At 41.2% G+C, this 17,218-nt stretch overlaps 1 protein-coding gene across 2 annotated transcripts in view; it reads left to right on the top strand.

The window, feature by feature from the left end:
• The window catches only part of UNC5C (unc-5 netrin receptor C), a 395,140-nt gene that overhangs the window by 357,769 nt on the left and 20,153 nt on the right, over positions 1-17,218 (top strand). For both annotated transcript variants that reach the window (XM_043438628.1, XM_043438626.1), the window contains 2 exons: positions 4,641-4,809; positions 9,097-9,330. In XM_043438628.1, the coding sequence (XP_043294563.1) occupies positions 4,641-4,809; positions 9,097-9,330 (403 nt within the window). The remainder of the gene's footprint in view (positions 1-4,640; positions 4,810-9,096; positions 9,331-17,218) is intronic.

The following is a 17,218-nucleotide window of genomic DNA, read 5'->3' as shown; positions in this document are numbered from 1 at the left end:
CTCAGAACCCATCCAACATTCATCATGATATTATCTTCGTTGGACTCTGAAAAGTTTTTAAAATTTAATCATTGTTAATTACTGGATTTCTACTTAATTGCTATTTCTGTAGCTAATTTTTGCTTTGCGTTCATTTCCATATCATCTGCAATTAATATTTACAGAAAGTTTGCTTAAATATCTTAGATAACACATGAGACATAACAGAGTAAAGCCTTTCTCTGCAAAAACATAAAACAGATTTTTTAAAATTTATTTTCTACTATTTTTGTTTTATGTATTTTAATATCCTCCCTTTATGTAAATAAAGGAAATGCAGATTTAAACGCTGTGACCTTTGGATTCACACAGTTAAATCTTAACCTTTCCTAAGTGGCTCCTTCCATGTATGCTTGGAAGTGTTTCCAATTTCAGTGCTATTTCTTTCATCTTGAAAACCCCCTAAGATTCTTATCATTATTTCTTCTTTGTTTTTCATTCCCGGTTATGAATTCCACATCACCACTTCCCTATTCATTACATTCTTGCATCTCACTGGGTTAATAAATTCTTTTGACACCTACTGCCCCTTCCCTCCCTTGCTATCCCTCCTCCAAGAATGGTGCCCATCAATATTGCATGCCAGGGGAGTGCAGGTCTGACAGCGCCCCAGCCCAGCAGGCAGTGGTCTCCCTTCTGTTCCAACTCAGTGATGAGAGGAACCCCTCCTCCTCCTCCTCCTCCTCCTCAAGTGCCGGCTGCTAACAGCAGACTGAGAGACAGCTGTTTCCAATCCCCATCTCTACTGCAAGGACCACTTGAAATGGATTTCACTTTAGTCTCCTTCCTTAAAAGTTTAATGTGCATTCTGAAGGTGTACTTGTAACTAAAGGTAAGAATAGTGCTCAGGAGAATGCAGCCATGACTTCCCCCCCGCCCCAGTAAGAAAAGTAGAATTAAATAAGAATGTGGTTACTGCTTAGGGAAGATAAGTGTAATGTCAACTATGGCACAGTGAAAGCAAGACGTCACTCACTCATGTCCTAAGAGAATGAATTTCAGACTGGAACAAAGGAGCACAGAGTGGGTTGAGAGGAAATGAAAACTAAAGGGGACAGTAATGAGTTCTCAAGCTGCCACCTCCCTTGTAATTCCAAATACAAGTACATTTCCAGGTACTTTGATGACTTTAGATTTAATCAAACTTTATTGTTATTCAGTGAGAATGGAGATGATATCAAAACGCTAAAAAGAGATGACTTTTAACTATTTTTTTTTCTAAATAGGAAGAAAGGAAAGCCATAGGTTGAAAGATTCTAGTGAAATTTTAAAATGGGAACCACAGATAGCAAAGTTTTATTAAGGGGAAATAGGTCAAGTTTTAACTGAGTTCTTAGACCTGATGATAATAGTCACTAAGAACTTAGGAATTTCTAAAATTTGACCTTACTTGTGACCTATCAAGGCTGCCACAGTTCTGTAGATGCTGATAAATGACACAAGACTCCTGAGTCAAAGTGCTCACAGCAATAGCACCATCCAAAAGGTTACCATTTTTGTGCCAGTTTCCCAAGCCTCAGTTCTGAAAGGGTGATGTAAAGACAGATGACATCTATACATTCAGTGGTTCCATTCCAGGAATAAACCATTGTGTTTAGGGAGCCTGAGTGTTTTATAATGGGAAGTGGACATGTCTACCATGTGCTCTAGAGGTAAGCCCTGTATCGTCAATGATTGCTATACAGTTGTCTTGAAAAGACAACTGGGACCTTGCAGAAACATGAGAGATTCAGGGAGAGTAGTCTTCCAACAGCATTAAAAAGAAACAATAGTGGTTACTATCATTCATTGAGTGTTAAGTGAGGGTAGGCCACAGATAAAAGCTAATTTCTAGGTTACATAGTATTGAATATATTAACCATAGATAAAGACTAGAGGAAAATCCAGTTCAAGTGGCTGATGCAATTTGTAAAGAAATTTGATATGACCCTTGTAATATCCATGTGAATGAAATGGAAAGATATGAACTGGACAGTATACATTTTTAATGGGTTTATATTTGACTGAACTAAGTAACTCAAAGTATTGATGTCAGACTGGAGAGAGGTTTCAAGTAGTGTCCTTGAAAAGGTTTCTGTCTTTGCCCTGTTCTTATATTACAATGTTATCAATGACTGCAATGAGACCATAAATGGCAGTTACATCAAATTTATGGAAGATAAAAGACTAGAAGAGGTAGCCAATATATGGAGGAAAAACATAGCATTAAGAAATAGATGACCCTGAAAAATTTCCTAAAACAATTAAAGTAAAATTAGATGGCTAAATATAAATTTCTCTGTATAGGTTCAAAAGCCATTGCTATAACCACAGACAGCCTAAGAGCCTTTCATGTTAAGAGTACAGAGTGGTTAGCTTTAACAAATTACTTAACCTTCTTAGGGTGTCATTGCCTCCTTTTATGAAGGACATGCTTAACCATATTATCTCTCTCTTCGCATCTAACTCAAGTCTGCTAAATAATATTTATAAATAATTGATTGAGAATAATCTAAAGCAACAATTTTGTGAGGCATTGATATAAGTACGTGGTGATGGTAGTTTAGTCTCCAAGTCATGTCTGACTCCTGTGACCCCATGGACTGTAGCCCAGCAGGCTTCACTGTCATTCCAAAACAAAGAAAGCAGTAGTCTGCTATACTGTATATTTAAGTACAGTCAGCCCTCTATCCATGAGTTCTGTGTCTACAGATTCAGCCAACTTTGGATCAATAATATTTGGGAAAAAAAAAATTTTTCCAGGAAGTTCCAAAAAGCAAAATTTGAATTTTCAGTACACTGGCAACTATTTGCATAGCATTTACATTGTATTAGGTATGGTAAATAATCTAGAGATGATTTAAAGTATGTGAGAGGGTGTGCATAGGTTATAATCATTTTATGTAATTGTTATATAATTTTGGTTATAAATGGTTAAAGAAATTTTGTAGTAGTTATATAATTTTTATATAATGGTTATATGCCATTTAATATAATACTATGCCCTTTTATGTAAGGAACTTGAACATCCAGGGATTTTGATGTCTGCGGTGGGGGGAGGTCCTTGGAACCACTCTTGCATGGACACCACAGGGAGATGGTCTTACTTTCATTTCACGATGCCTCACTCTGGTGAAGACAGTGAAGGTCACAGACATCTCTCTGAAAAGAAAGATGGAATTATGGAGAGAGATCTGGAAACCATGCTTTTCTAGCTGAAGTTGCAAAAATTGAGGAAGTTTGGTCTGAAAGAAGATTTTTAGAGATATAAAAATCTCTAAATGCTTGAGAGCCTCTTTAATGTCAAAGTGGAGAGAAAGCAGGTCAAGGATATGTGGAGAGATGTGTCAGGAAGGCACGTTGTATTCATTCCAAGTAAGAATTTTTTTGTAAATTTGAGTTGAGAAATAGATAAGGTGACCCCTCACTGCCAACCAAACGTCAGCATGTTGTTAGAGAAAGCTCTGTGCTTGTTGACCCTGAGGGTCCTTCCTCCTCTAAACTTCTGTGAGCCCAGGATTTCTTAAGTCAGGCTATTCTGACAGCATAGTTTTGAGTGTCGTTTTTGCAAAGGCATTGGTTTTAGTCCCAGCACGAGCCCTTGTTAGTTGTGAGGCTTGGGCAGTCCACTCAACACCTTGGAGCTCTGTCCTCACATACCAACTGACAGTTTAAGTTAATTTATTCATTACCTGTTAATTACAGTCTTATTAGGGAAAGAATAAGGCAATTTAAAAAGGAAAAAGAAACATAGACTTAAAGAATTTGAATCTTTGAAGTTCATTCTGCCCAAATTCTCAGAGTATGACTTATTATTGTTGTTCAGTGGCTCATTTGTGTCCTTCTCTTTGCGATCCCATGGACTGTAGCTTGCCAGGCTTCTCTGTCCACGTGATTCTACAGGCAAGAATACTGGAATGGGTTGCCATTTCCTTCTCCAGGGGATCTTCCTGACCCAGGGATCAAACCCGGGTCTTTTGCATCGCAGGCGGATTCTGTACCACTGAGCCAACATGTATGAAGTATACATGTAGAGAAATATCCATTTAAATTGCTATAGAAATACAGTGCTCTGTTCTTCCTTGGTCATATTTGAAAAAATGAATCTGGTATACTAGCCTGAATTATTTCTGAAAGTCATTTGGAAGAAGTTTAGCTCTAGGGTATCCTTATTCTAAAGTGATTTTTTTGAAGTGTTTTTCAAGTTAGGTCATAAAAACACAAAAGTATCTAAAACTCTATGAAACCACTGGCAAGTATTATCAGAAAAAAAATGCTTATGTAACTTCATAAGGACTCTGTTCCACCCCATTCCATCCTGAAAGTATCTGTACATGAATTTAGAGGAAATTACCAAAGGCAGACCTGTGTCTGAAGGAAAGGATCAAAGAGATGCAGGCAGATTCACTATTATCAGAAAGACCTCAAGTCTTACAAGATCAAAGTCTTGGTATGAAATGCATGTCTTCTTACTTAATTCTGCCTCAACCCACCATCCACTCTCCAGCAGTAAAACCTCCAAGAGGAAACTATGTGTGCAACTTTAGATCTGAAATCTCAGTGAGTACATAGTAGCTGAATACCAGAGAACTGTCACCATGCGATCTCTGCTCCCCTCCTAGGCCGCCCATGGAGGACTCTCAGACTCTCTTGACCCCTGTGGTGAGCTGTGGGCCCCCAGGAGCCCTGCTGACCCGGCCCGTCATCCTCACTATGCATCACTGTGCAGATCCCAGCACCGAGGACTGGAAGATACAGCTCAAGAACCAGGCAGCGCAGGGCCAGTGGGAGGTGAGCCTCTGTGGGGATGAAGGTGCCATTCATGCGGACAAGCAAGGCTACCATGGGAAGGCTTTTGTTTTTAAAGCAAAACATGGGTGGAATTTTAGCTTATACTCGAGAGAAAGAGTGAGAGAGAGGAAGGGATAGTGAAAGGGAAGGGGAGATGGGGAGACAGACAGTCAGACACTGGCTCCTGAGTGCTTTGTCTACTGACTGGTAAGCACAAAGAAAATGATGGCCAGTCAGTAGCTAACTCATAGGCAAGTGCACTTACGAGTCTTACATAAGTCCCTTTTGAATATACATACTATCTTGGGAAGGGAAATATATATATACACACATAGTATATATATAGATATGAAAGTGAAAGTGTTAGTCACTCGGTTGTGTCTGACTGTTTGTGATCCCAGAGACTGTAGCTGACCAGACCCCTCTATGGAACTGTCCAGGCAAGAATACTGGAATGGGTGCTCGCTTCTCCAGGAGATCTTCCCCACCAGGTTGAACCTGGGTCTGCCACATTGCAGGCAGATTTTTTACCATCTGAGTCGCCAGGGAAACCTGTGTGTGTGTGTGTGTGTGTTAGTGTGTGTGTGTTTTAATTGTCAGGAAGAGAAACATTGCACCTGGGTCAGAAAATGTTAGGACTTACTTGCCAACAAGTCCAGGAAATGTAGGTCTGAATTTAACCTGGGAAAGCAGAAGTGTGTACCCTAAGCTCCGATACAATGAAGACTATGTGTAGCACCTTGGCTGTCTGTAGCTGCGGCCATTGGAACTTCTTAAGGGCAGCACCTTAAACAGATCCTGCTGTTTCCATCAACCCTGCAGTTAAACCTGAAATTAAGTGCAAAAGGATTTGTTATATTTACCATGAAGATTTTATACCAAATACCCAAGTGATTTGTGTAGTCTTTACAAGAGAATTATCCAATATGCATGTTGTGTGTGGGCTTCCCTTGTGGCTCAGAGGGTAAAGAATCCACCTGCAATGCGGAAGGCCTTGGCTCGATCACTGGGTTGGGAAGATCCCCTGGAGGAGGGCATAGCAACCCACTCCAGTATTCTTGCCTGGAGAATCCCATAGACAGAGGAGCCTGGCGGGCTATAGTCCATAAGGTTGCAAAGAGTTAGACATGACTGAGTGACTAAGCCCAGCACACGGCACATGTTGTGTGTATTTTGTGATTACTTACAGTACTTTTCTTTTGGGAAAGAAAACTATAGGGAAAAAAAATAACATTATGACTCAACTCCTAATATTTTAGGAAAAAATAATAGTAGAGATAGAAACATGGCAGGCATCCCTGGGATTATCTGGAATGTCCTCTCTATGGATGTACACTCTTCTTGGTCACATGAGCACCGCTCCTGGCAAGAGGACCTGGATTAAAGTCTAGGGCTATACTTAATGTTAAGACTGGACTTGACCAGGTCTAACTTCAGTTCCATTTAAGTTTAAATGATTTCTCTCAGAAACATACCAAAGTCTTAATCTCGAGGGATCCTACTTTGTTGGCATGATTCTCCACCTATTACCATAATACCGTATTTCTGGATTTGAGTGATAATAGCAATAACAATAATGATAAGAGGAAAAGAAAAGAAAGAGCTATGAAGAGTAGAAGAGGGAAATCCTTATGAAAAGACTGTAATTATATTTGTGACGGGAACAGGGAGCATTCGTCCTCTGCCATTTCTTCTGGGAGGCTTTCTGTAACATGCCATCAGGAAATGACACTCAAGGCTTGTCCTTGCCCTGCTGAAGAAAGCAGCTTTTTTCCAGGTGTCCTTTTGGAGCTGAAATAAGCCTAGAGGTGCTGAGTCCCTTTCTCTCCTTTTTAGTTCAGTTAGAGCTTCATCTTTAGGTATGGGTTCAGCTGAAGAAATGATTTCATGAATGCTATTAAAACACAAGTCATGGTGTAGTTCAGATGATGTTGCAAGGCCTAACTAATAAATAGCCATCTGAGGTGGCAACTTTCAAAGCTGTGACAAGCCCTGGGGACTCAATATATGATGAAACATTTGTTCATGTTTTTGATAAATAACCATTTGCTCACCATGAGCCAGGCCCACATAGATACGGTAGGAAGCAAAGTAACCTGGTTGCTGCCTCTGCAGAGAATAAGTAGCCTAATGCAGAGGCTGAGTTGTGCCCTCACATGGTTTCATTCCTCCCACATGAAATTCTCTTTTAAATTTGAGTGAATTAAAAGTTGGACGATTTCAAAAAACAAAATCTGAACTTCCAACTTCTCTTGAAAAGTTAAAGGCTGCGTCCTGCCTAGCCCTGAACCCCCGCTGTACCTGGTGCTTTCACTGTAAGCATCTTTGATGTAGACATCTTTATTACCGCAAGCATTTTTGCCACGTAACTAATTGGTCATAAGACAATTTTGGTGTAAAAGATAAAACACCCGGTGGACAGTTTGGTGTGAGAGTTTGGTCACCTCTTTGGTCAACCTCAAACCAAAGTTGACAGCTTGGTTTCATCTCTCCACTAACACGTACTCACATTTCTATATTTCATAAATCTGAAAGAGGCCAAGGGCTGAAAAGGCACAGAGTTGAGCCCACTTTTCTCGTAGAACTTTGGAACATCTGTCATGGGACATGTGAGAATGTAAACCAAGAACAAGCAATGGTATAGAGACGTTTACAGCACAATATAAAGCTCAATTATAAATATGCATCCTAGTATTTGGAAACATACTTCTCTTAATTAGGAAGAAATTTTTGCAAAAGGAAAGTGAAATGCCAGATAAGGAGATGCATGAACAAGCAAAAAATATGAATAATACTAGGATTGAAAGATATTGAAGACAGGGGCATGTGTATAACCCTCAAAATAAAAACAAGTTATTTGTACAGTATTGTCATGAATCCCCACACATTTCAAATGTTTTAAAATATTTTTTATTTCAAAATAAAGTCTTTTTGTTATTGATGTTTTCATGTTTTATTATTTTTGTTAATGTCTTTTATTTTTTACTATTTCACCTTTTATGGCAAACCAGCTTTACCACCCATTAATTACCAGGCAAAAATGCCTGCAGCAAAAATGCTTACAGTTAAAGTGCTGAGAGCCCATTCCTGCGTGGCCGCGGTGACTAAAGGCAAGTGGACACTGAGCTCTTTAAATTGGCTTGTGCTCTGCTCCACCGCAGTCTCTACCGTTCCCTATTATTTTCTGTCTGCTTCACACAGTCCTGTTACCTTTCTACCATGGAATTGTGACCCTTGTTTTATGGATTCTGTGCTTGGTCTTTCAGATGGTTTCTGTGGCCGGAGTCATTTGGTTAAATCAAAACCCGGTTAATATAGTTATCAGTTCCACTTGTCTTTATTTCTTGCTAAATATTAAAAATCTAAAAGACTGCTTAAAGGCTTACATGAAAAATAACATGTGTCAAATGCATAGAGTTTGCCATACTGTGCTTTTTGCAAAATCCAAGAGCCCAGATTATGAGGTAAAGGCAGTATACCACTTTGGAAAAGTAATTGATAAGTGAGTTTGGGAGAACTCAGTAGAATGGTATTGCATAATTCTTTAATTTTCCTAATTATTTTTTAAAAATTCTTTTTTTTTTTTCCTAGCTTACTATTTATTTTTTTTTTCTTTTCTTTTTTTTTTTTCTTTTTCTTTTTATTTTTTTTTTTCCAGTGGGTTTTGTCATACATTGATATGAATCAGCCATGGATTTACATGTATTCCCAATCCCGATCCCCCCTCCCACCTCCCTCTCCACCCGATTCCTCTGGGTCTTCCCAGTGCACCAGGCCGGAGCACTTGTCTCATGCATCCCACCTGGGCTGGTGATCTGTTTCACCATAGATAGTATAGTAAAAATTCTTTTCAAACCCCTAAATTTTTAGGGGAAAAACTACCATGCTGAAATCACATCAAACTAAAAGAGTACTTTTGGATTAAATTAGCAATTTAGAGATTAAAGCAAATGGTCAGGAACAGAAAATCAATTCAAATATACTGAAGTTCAAAGGATAATGTAAATTTCTTTTGGAATTTTAGATAGACCCCAGAACGGAGATTCTTGAAAGATCAAAAAAGGCTAAATGAAGGTCTTCTAAATAAAGCATGTTATCAGGCAAACAAAGTAAGGGAGAGAATGGTGAAGAATGGAAATAAAAGTAGAGTAAAGTCAGAGAAAGAAAAAAGAGCAGGAAAGGGAATAATCAAAACTCAGGGGTAAAGGCCCTGCTCTTTGCACCTCCACTGGCCACCATCATGGCCATCAGAGGCTCAGCCACCGCCCCTTCCTTCTTGTCCCGCAGGACGTGGTGGTCGTTGGCGAGGAAAACTTCACCACCCCGTGCTACATTCAGCTGGACGCGGAGGCCTGCCACCTCCTCTCCGAGAACCTCGGCACCTACGCCCTGGTCGGGCAGTCCACCACCAAAGCAGCCGCCAAGCGCCTGAAGCTGGCCCTCTTCGGGCCCCTCTGCTGCTCCTCGCTGGAGTACAGCCTCCGAGTGTACTGTCTGGACGACACTCAGGACGCCCTGAAGGTAGGTAGCCCCAGCCTGGTCCGCACACCTCGCACCTAGAGATGGGGTGTGTGTGTACGTTCACCAAGTGCGTGAGCACACGTGTTTGGCCCCCAGAGATGCAGCTACAAGAACAAATTAGGCGTTTCTCTGAGGCCCTGCTGATAAATACGCCGTTTCCATTCTGCTGACGCCTCCCAAGGGCTACTTTTGTTTACCTTCCTTGATTTCTTTTAATGAAAAATTTAGAAGTGGAAGAATTTGGCAATGAGACGCATGGATGGTAAATAACCTGCTTCCATGTTTATCTCAGCTGTGTTCTTCCTATAAAAGGAGCTGGCATAATTGCTCACACTCTATGTTCCTCTTGTGTGCTGCTTCATTATATGCCTTCCCATTCTTTTTATGAGGACTGTGTGGAAGAGGGTTAGCATTTGACAACAGGCTTCTGCTTTATAAAATAAATGGGCTTAATTCCTGGTGCTATTACTGCCATTCATTTTCTCCCATTTGAAGCTTTAAAGGATCTAGTGAGTGCCTCCGAAGACATTATGATCTAGAAGGAGAGGGAAAAGAAGTATGCCAAGGACTTGGAGGCAAATCAGAGTGTGATATATGCCATAAGTGAATGCAAAGTTTTATGGGAATTCAGGAGAAGGAGGCATCATATTATTTTGAGGAAATCTGAAAAGGAGCTAACATTTGAGGTTGGCCCTATAGGAAGCTAGGATTTGACCATCAATAATGGGGAAGAAACACAAGATTCTGGGTGAAGGGAACAGCATGAACAGAGGGAACAGTAAATACAGACTCTACACAGCATCTCATTTCCAGAAAGCCAAAATTGATAGATAGGCGTCTTATTCAGAGGGACCTTGAGGATCAGAGAGAGGCGTGGAGGTTCCATTTCTTGAGTTAATGAAGAATCACTGGAGAGATGTAAATAGAAGGTAGACATGACTGTAAATATATATTAGAAATATTAGTCTGATGTCAGTGGAAAGATAAGAGTCAAGCTAAGAAAAGCGTGATAGAGCTGGGGTGAAGACAGAGGAGTGAGAAGAAGGGAAACAGGTAGGAAAAGTCCTAATAAGTAATTCTTGCAGTCCCTGAAGACTAGGAACCCTGAATGGGTGGAGCAGAAGGTCAGGTCTGCCTCTAAATAATAGTAGCAGAGTCGGGGGTGGGTAGCTCTGGAGTCGTGATGTGGTGGCTTTGCCTTGGGTATATTGAATCAGAGCACGGATTAGACACCAGGACCAAGATGCCCAATGAACAGTTAGAAATATAGGTGTGACTCTCAAGCCAAGAGCAGATCCTGGGAGTTTGGGGAACCAACCATACAGCATTGATATTTGTCATCCGTGATGATTGGGAAGAATATCAAGGGAGAGTAGAGAGAGAAAACAGAGATAAGAAACATTACTGAGAATTTCCAATGTGCTGCACAAGATTCTAAGTACCTTTTCTTATAGCTTTTTATTTATTTGGCCATGCCAGGTCCTAGATGCAGCATGCAGAGCCTTTAGTTGCTGCATGTGAACCCTTAGTTGTGGCATGTGGGATCTAGTTCCCTGACCAGGGATGGAACCAGGGCCCCTGCATTGGGAGCTCAGAGCCTTAGCCAGTGGACCACCAGGGCAGTCCCTACGTACCTTTTATTAACCCACTGAAGCTTCACAACAACCTGTGGGGCCCCACTGTCCCTGTTTTACAGCTGTGCACTCCAAGGCATAGAAAGGTGAAGTAAGCTGCTCTCAGTCACATTATCAGGTGGGAAGAGCAGGCTTCATGCCCGGGCAGCTGGTGGCCGTTTGGGCTCTTCACTCCTCAAGTGGGCGGCTCAGAGAGCCACACCCTAGAGCCCAGGGCCTGGGGGAGCCCGGCCTTTGCAAGGGAGACATGGGACAGCCAAAGAGGAGCTACATAAGGAGGAAGTGGAGAAGTGGAACAAAGATGCATCTAGAAAGCCCCGGGAAGAGAGATTTTTTCCTGAAATTCAGGGCATTTCCTTCTGGAATTTCCATCCAGAGAGTACTTCTAGGTCACGAAAACTGAGTGTTGCAGGTTGTGTCCCTGAGGAGAGGAACCACAGTTGGTCCCTGGATATGTTTTTGATGGTTTAGCCTATAGGAGTTCCTGATGTTAAATGATGTGAACACACAGCTCTTGTGTAAAGCTTGAGGTTATTTCTTTTATATTCTTTGTGATTGTGATACTTCCAAGGCGCAGTCAGGATAGAAATCATCCTAGGCATAAATCCTTCTTAGGAAAAACTGTGTGTGTGTAGGCAATCCACGGGGTCTGATTAAGGCAACTTTTTTTTAGTAATTCAAAGAAAAATCATTGCAAAAAGCATCCATAGAAGATCTACACCATATCTGAAATATCTGATACACATGTTTTATATTCACACAAGTAATTTTCATACTCGGGCACTCGACCTTTCTTCTCGACAGACATACACAAATCCTTGCAAAAAAAAAGTTAGATCTCATAAAATAATTTTTATTACGATAATTAGAAGAGATGCAAATGGTCAACACTAAGAGAGACTGACAAACAGGTTTAAGAAGTAAAAACAACCCAAGAGGAGTTTATATTATGGTCAGTGCTTTCCAATTAGACATTTATAAATTCTCAGCATCAGGGGATCCAGCACTTAGCCTGAAAGAAAGGTAAATAATGAATAAGGTTTTCTTGTACCTCATGGACTTTAAACAATGCAGAAGTGCCAAAATCCTAGTTACAGGTAACCCAGCACACCAAAGAGAGTGTTAGTTCAGCCAAAACTGCCTTATGCTCATGCTCGAAGTGGAACTTTGGGGCCCATTAACTCGGAAAGGCCCTTCATTACCAAACTTGTGCTTTCTTGGCACATTGCCTGCCCATGTTCCCCCCAGCCTCCCTCCCGTCTCCCTGATCCTCTCATCGCTGTTATCTGTAAATACTGTCTTTTGTGTCACCCCTCCAAATACCTCCTCCTTGAGATCCACCCCACTCCTCACCCATATTCATCCCAAATCCTAAGTAGTAGTTCTCTATCCAGCACACATAGGAGTCAGTTGGGAGACTTTTTAAAAAAGGACTTGTTTCAGGGTTCCAGCCCAAAGGTTCTGATCTGATCCGTGTAGATACTGAGTTTGGTTTTTGTTTGTTTGAGCACTGTCTGTGTTATTATACTGTGCAACTAAGGTTATAAACTACTGTACTAAACAATGTCTGAGGTCTTTCAGGCACTTTAATTCTACTGAGGGCAAACTTTCCTATATCCTCAAATTAGTTTCTCACCCATACGTTCACCTGCTCACATTACCTGTAACTGGATCTCCCAACTAATATGTGTCTCCCACAGTCTCTACAGTAAAGACCACACCCCTAACTAACCAAGAGGCCAAGAGGGAAAGTTTCAGTACTTCTCATACCACTGACTATTTCTGGGGCATTGATCTACTCCTGGGTGGGCTTTTCTGTTTATTATTCTTTAATCTGTTACTCCGTGATTCATTACCCAAGTCAGTTCCTCAGTACAAATTTCCATCCTAGCAGTACCTGCCGCGTGCTCTTTCTTTCCACTCCTTTTATTCCCTCATCCTCTTAAATTCAGGGTCATCTCATATTCATAGTTCTTTTGCTCAACTGTATTCTACTAACATTCCTGTCATTCTGCACTGCCTATCCTCCAGTGTGGGTGCTCTTCATCCACAGTAGGAACTGCAGTCTCCACCAGCCAAGATCCCCACCAGTGAAAGCATCCGACCTTGCATCTCTCTTCCACAAGGTACACGTAAGCTGCTCTCTGTTTTGAAGAAAGACCTGCCTCAACCTTCCCTGGTCTCCTGCTCCACGAACATTCATCTGCTCTTACCCGTATCTCCAGGGAGCTCACTTCCACTCAGAAATCTTTTGCCATCTAAAGCTGCTGCAGGTTTTTCTAATTTCCATGGCTACAGATGACCTCCACTGAACAGGCCCTCCAGTTCTGCTTCCAGGCTATTGAGTTTCTCTAAAATAAATTATAAATTTCTGATTGAGTATATTATACCCTCAAGACATCTGCCCTAAGCTATAGCTCTCTTGCTTCTGCACAGTCCTTTCCTGTATCTCTCCTTGACTCATGAGATTTCACATATTTCTTCCAAGCCTCTCCACTCTTCCCAAATTCCTGGCAGTACCACAGCTCCTTCATGGTTGCTGTGACCTAACACCTATGGTATCAGCCAAGGGACACTCCCTCAGCTGCTGTTCTTTACTTTGCAGACCTTTTCTTTCAACCTCTTCTCAACTAGTTTGAGCTCTGATGGAAAAGAACTCTACTTTCTTATTTGGACTTTAATCCAACTTCTCCACCACCTCTGTCTCCAGCTTAGCAAGCGATGCCTGGAGGTGGGTCTCCCCAGACTTGATATTTTCTTAGAGTTACTGCTGTGGACTGGGAAGTCTTTCTGAATTGCAGAAATCCTCACAGAGGGTTGGACAAGGAGCTGAGAGGGGAGCCCAACGCAGCACTCATTCTTAGGGGTTGGAACTACAAGTTTGGGGAGCTGTTAGAGAAAGACCAGCCCAGTGTTTCTATCTGAACATGCTGGGAATATTAATTCTCACTGTTTGTCACACTGTCCATGTGGAAGGGGAAGAAGTAAAAGGAAACCCCACATCAGTCTGTCTCCGCAGCCCTGATGCATTCTTTCATCTTCCCACCCACCTCTTTGAATTTGGCAGCTTTTATGACAGTTTCCCTGAGTTTTGTTAAAACCTGGAAGCAAAACTGGTCACCTCAAACTTAAAAGCTGTACTTCGCAACATGGAAATATTAATATTGAATTAGAATGCTGGCAGAGACTGTTGGAGTAAAAGTCAAGGCTGCTGGGAGATGGTGGAATTCTTTTATGTACCTTTCAGATGGTGTTTGTTTGTTTTTTTCTCCCCATTCATGTGCTGGAAGGACAAGTGGGAGCAGTGTGGGAGCCGAGTTCATGTACAGATATGAAGGTGCTAAGAATTGTGAGAATAGTTTAGGACCACTTCTGTTCCCAAATAGAGAGGTCACATCTATTGAAAAGATTCAGTTGGGTATGTCACAGCTTTTCTCTTTGCCTTCTCTTTAGGTGATTAGAGCAATATTGGTATTTTCCTTTCATTTTTTCAAAGGCTTAAATCCTAATATAAATAGACCAGAAGTTAATAGGGAGCAAGGTTATATAGGGGTAAGTTTAAAAACACTACAGGGAGAAACATACATCAGTGTCAACGTAAGTGATTTCTGTCCCACTATCCTAGGAGTGCGATTCTGACTGTCCTTTCCTAATAAAGAGGTTTATAAAAAACTCTGAACCTAAAAGGGAGTTATTTGCATATAATATGGGCAGTCTCATGTATCATACATACAATCATGTAAATTGAATTTCTGACAAATGTATATGCGATACGATCCAAATGATGTGTACCATGCTTTATGTGGTCATTTGTCATGGAAGAGAGTTGTCTTTGTATTACTTCAGTAATCACATACCCTAATCCAGGCTGTAACACAGTAACTCTGTGAAAGATCATATTATGTGAAAAGATAAGAGAAAAATGAAAGAAACACTGAAAATGAAAGTCGGAAATCTAGTTGATAATTGTGTGACCCTCAGTTTCTCAGGGCAGTCATAAGATAGTCAGAGGTAGCCGTTAAAAGATTTTATTTCATCCTGCCACCTGGTGCTTCCTCACTGATGCTCTGATGTCCCCTCCATGACCAGATGTGACCCTGCTGAACCCAGAACACCTCACCCTTGCCTCTTCTGGGCCAACGAAGGCTGGCCCTCCATTGGGTTGGCCCCATTAGCCATATCTTTTCATTCACTTCCCTCCAACCACCTTAAAACTAGTGTGACCTACATTTCATATTTTCAGGACCATGGTCTCTGAAATTAATATATTGGGACATGTTGTTCAGCTGCTAAGCTGTGTCTGACTCTTTCCAGCCCCAAGGACTGCCACATGCCAGACTTCCTTGTCCTTCACTGTCTCCCGGAGTTTGCTCTAACTCATGTCCATTGAGTCAGTGATACCATCCAACCATCTCTTCCTCTGTCTTCCCCTTCTCCTCTTGCCCTCAGTCTTTCCCACTGTCAGGATCTTTTCCAATGAGTTGGCTTTTCACATCAGGTGGCCAAATCATTGAAGCTTCAGCATCAGTCCTTCCAGTGAATATTCAGGACTAATTTTCTTTAGGATCGACTAGTTTGATCTCTTTGCTGTCCAGGGGCCTCTTAAGAGTCTTCTCCAGCACCACAACTCGAAAGCATCAGTTCTTCAGGGGTGCTCAGTCTTCTTTATGGTCCAACTCTTACATTCCTACATGATTACTGGACAATCCATAGCTTTAACTATACGGACCTTTGTCAGCAAAGTGATGTCCCTTCCTTTTAATACATGGTCTAGGTTTGTCATGGCTTTTCTTCCAAGGAGCAAGCATCTTTTAATTTCGTGTCTGCAATCACCATTCACATTGATTTTGGACCCTAAGAAATTAAAATTTGCCACTGTATCCCCTTTTTCCCCATCTATCTGCCATGAAGTGATGGGACCAGATGCCATGATCTTAGTTTTCTGAATGTTGAATTTAAAGCCAGCTTTTTCACTCTTCTCTTTCACCCTCATCAAAAGGCTCTTTAGTTTCACTTCGCTTTCTGCCATTAGAGTGGTATCACATGCATATCTGAGGTTGTTGATATTCTTCCTGGGAATCTTGATTTCAGCTGGTGATTAATCCAGCCCAGCATTTCACATGATGTACTCTGCATAGAAGTTAAATAAGCAGGGTGACAATACACAGCCTTGATATACTCCTTTCCCAATTTTGAATCAGTCTGTTGTTTCATGTCCTTTTCTAACTGTTGCTACTTGGCCTGCATATAACTTTCTCAGGAGACAGGTAAGGTGGTCTGATATTCTCATCTCTTTAAGAATTTTTCACAGTTTATTGTAATCCACACAGCCAAAGGCTTTAACATAGTAAATGAAGTAAAAGTAGATCTTTTTCTGGAATTCTCTTGCTTTTTCTATGATCCTACAGACATTGGAAATTTGATCTCTGGTTCCTCTGCCTCTTCTAAATCCTGTTTATACATCTGGAAGTTCTTGGTTCATGTACCGTTGAAGCCTAGCTTGAGGGATATTGAGTATTTCCTTGCTAGCAGGTGAAATGAGTGCAATTGTATGGCAGTTTGAACATTCTTTGGCATTGCCTTTCTTTGGGATTGGAATGAAAACTGATCATATCCAGCTCTGTGACCACTGCTGAGTTTTCCAAATTTGCTGACATATTGAGTGCAGCACTTTAACAGCATTATCTTTTAGAATTTGAAAAAGCTTAGCTGGAATTCCATCACCTCCACTAGCTTTGTAGTACTGCTTCCTAAGTTCCACTTGACTTCACACTCCAGCATGTCAGGCTCTAGGTGAGTGACCACACCATTGTGGTTATCTGGGTCATTCTTATAGTTCTTCTGTGTATTCTTGTCACCCCTTCTAAATCTCTTTTGCTTCTGATAGGTCCTTGCCATTTCCTTGTCCTTATTGTGCCCATCTTTGCATGAAATGGCTTCCCTGGTGGCTCAGATGGTAAAGTGTCTGCCTCCAATGCTGGAGACCAAGGTTTGATCCCTGGGTCGGGAAGATCCTCTGGAGAAGGAAATGGCAACCCACTCCAGTACTCTTGCCTGGAAAATTCCATGGATGGAGGAGCCTAGTAGGCTACAGTCTATGGGGTTGCAAAGAGTCAGACACTGAGTGACTTCACTTTCTTTCTTTTGCATGAAATGTTTCCTTGGTATCTCTTGAAGAGATCTCTAGTGTTTCCCATTGTGTTGTTTTCTTCTATTTCTTTGCATTGTTCACTTAAGAAGGCTTTCTTATCTCT

Source organism: Cervus canadensis, chromosome 19, assembly GCF_019320065.1.
Source record: "Cervus canadensis isolate Bull #8, Minnesota chromosome 19, ASM1932006v1, whole genome shotgun sequence".
In the NCBI taxonomy this organism is placed as follows: domain Eukaryota; kingdom Metazoa; phylum Chordata; class Mammalia; order Artiodactyla; family Cervidae; genus Cervus; species Cervus canadensis.
Note: the sequence above shows the minus strand (reverse complement) of the source record. Positions and strands in the feature narration are given on the sequence as shown.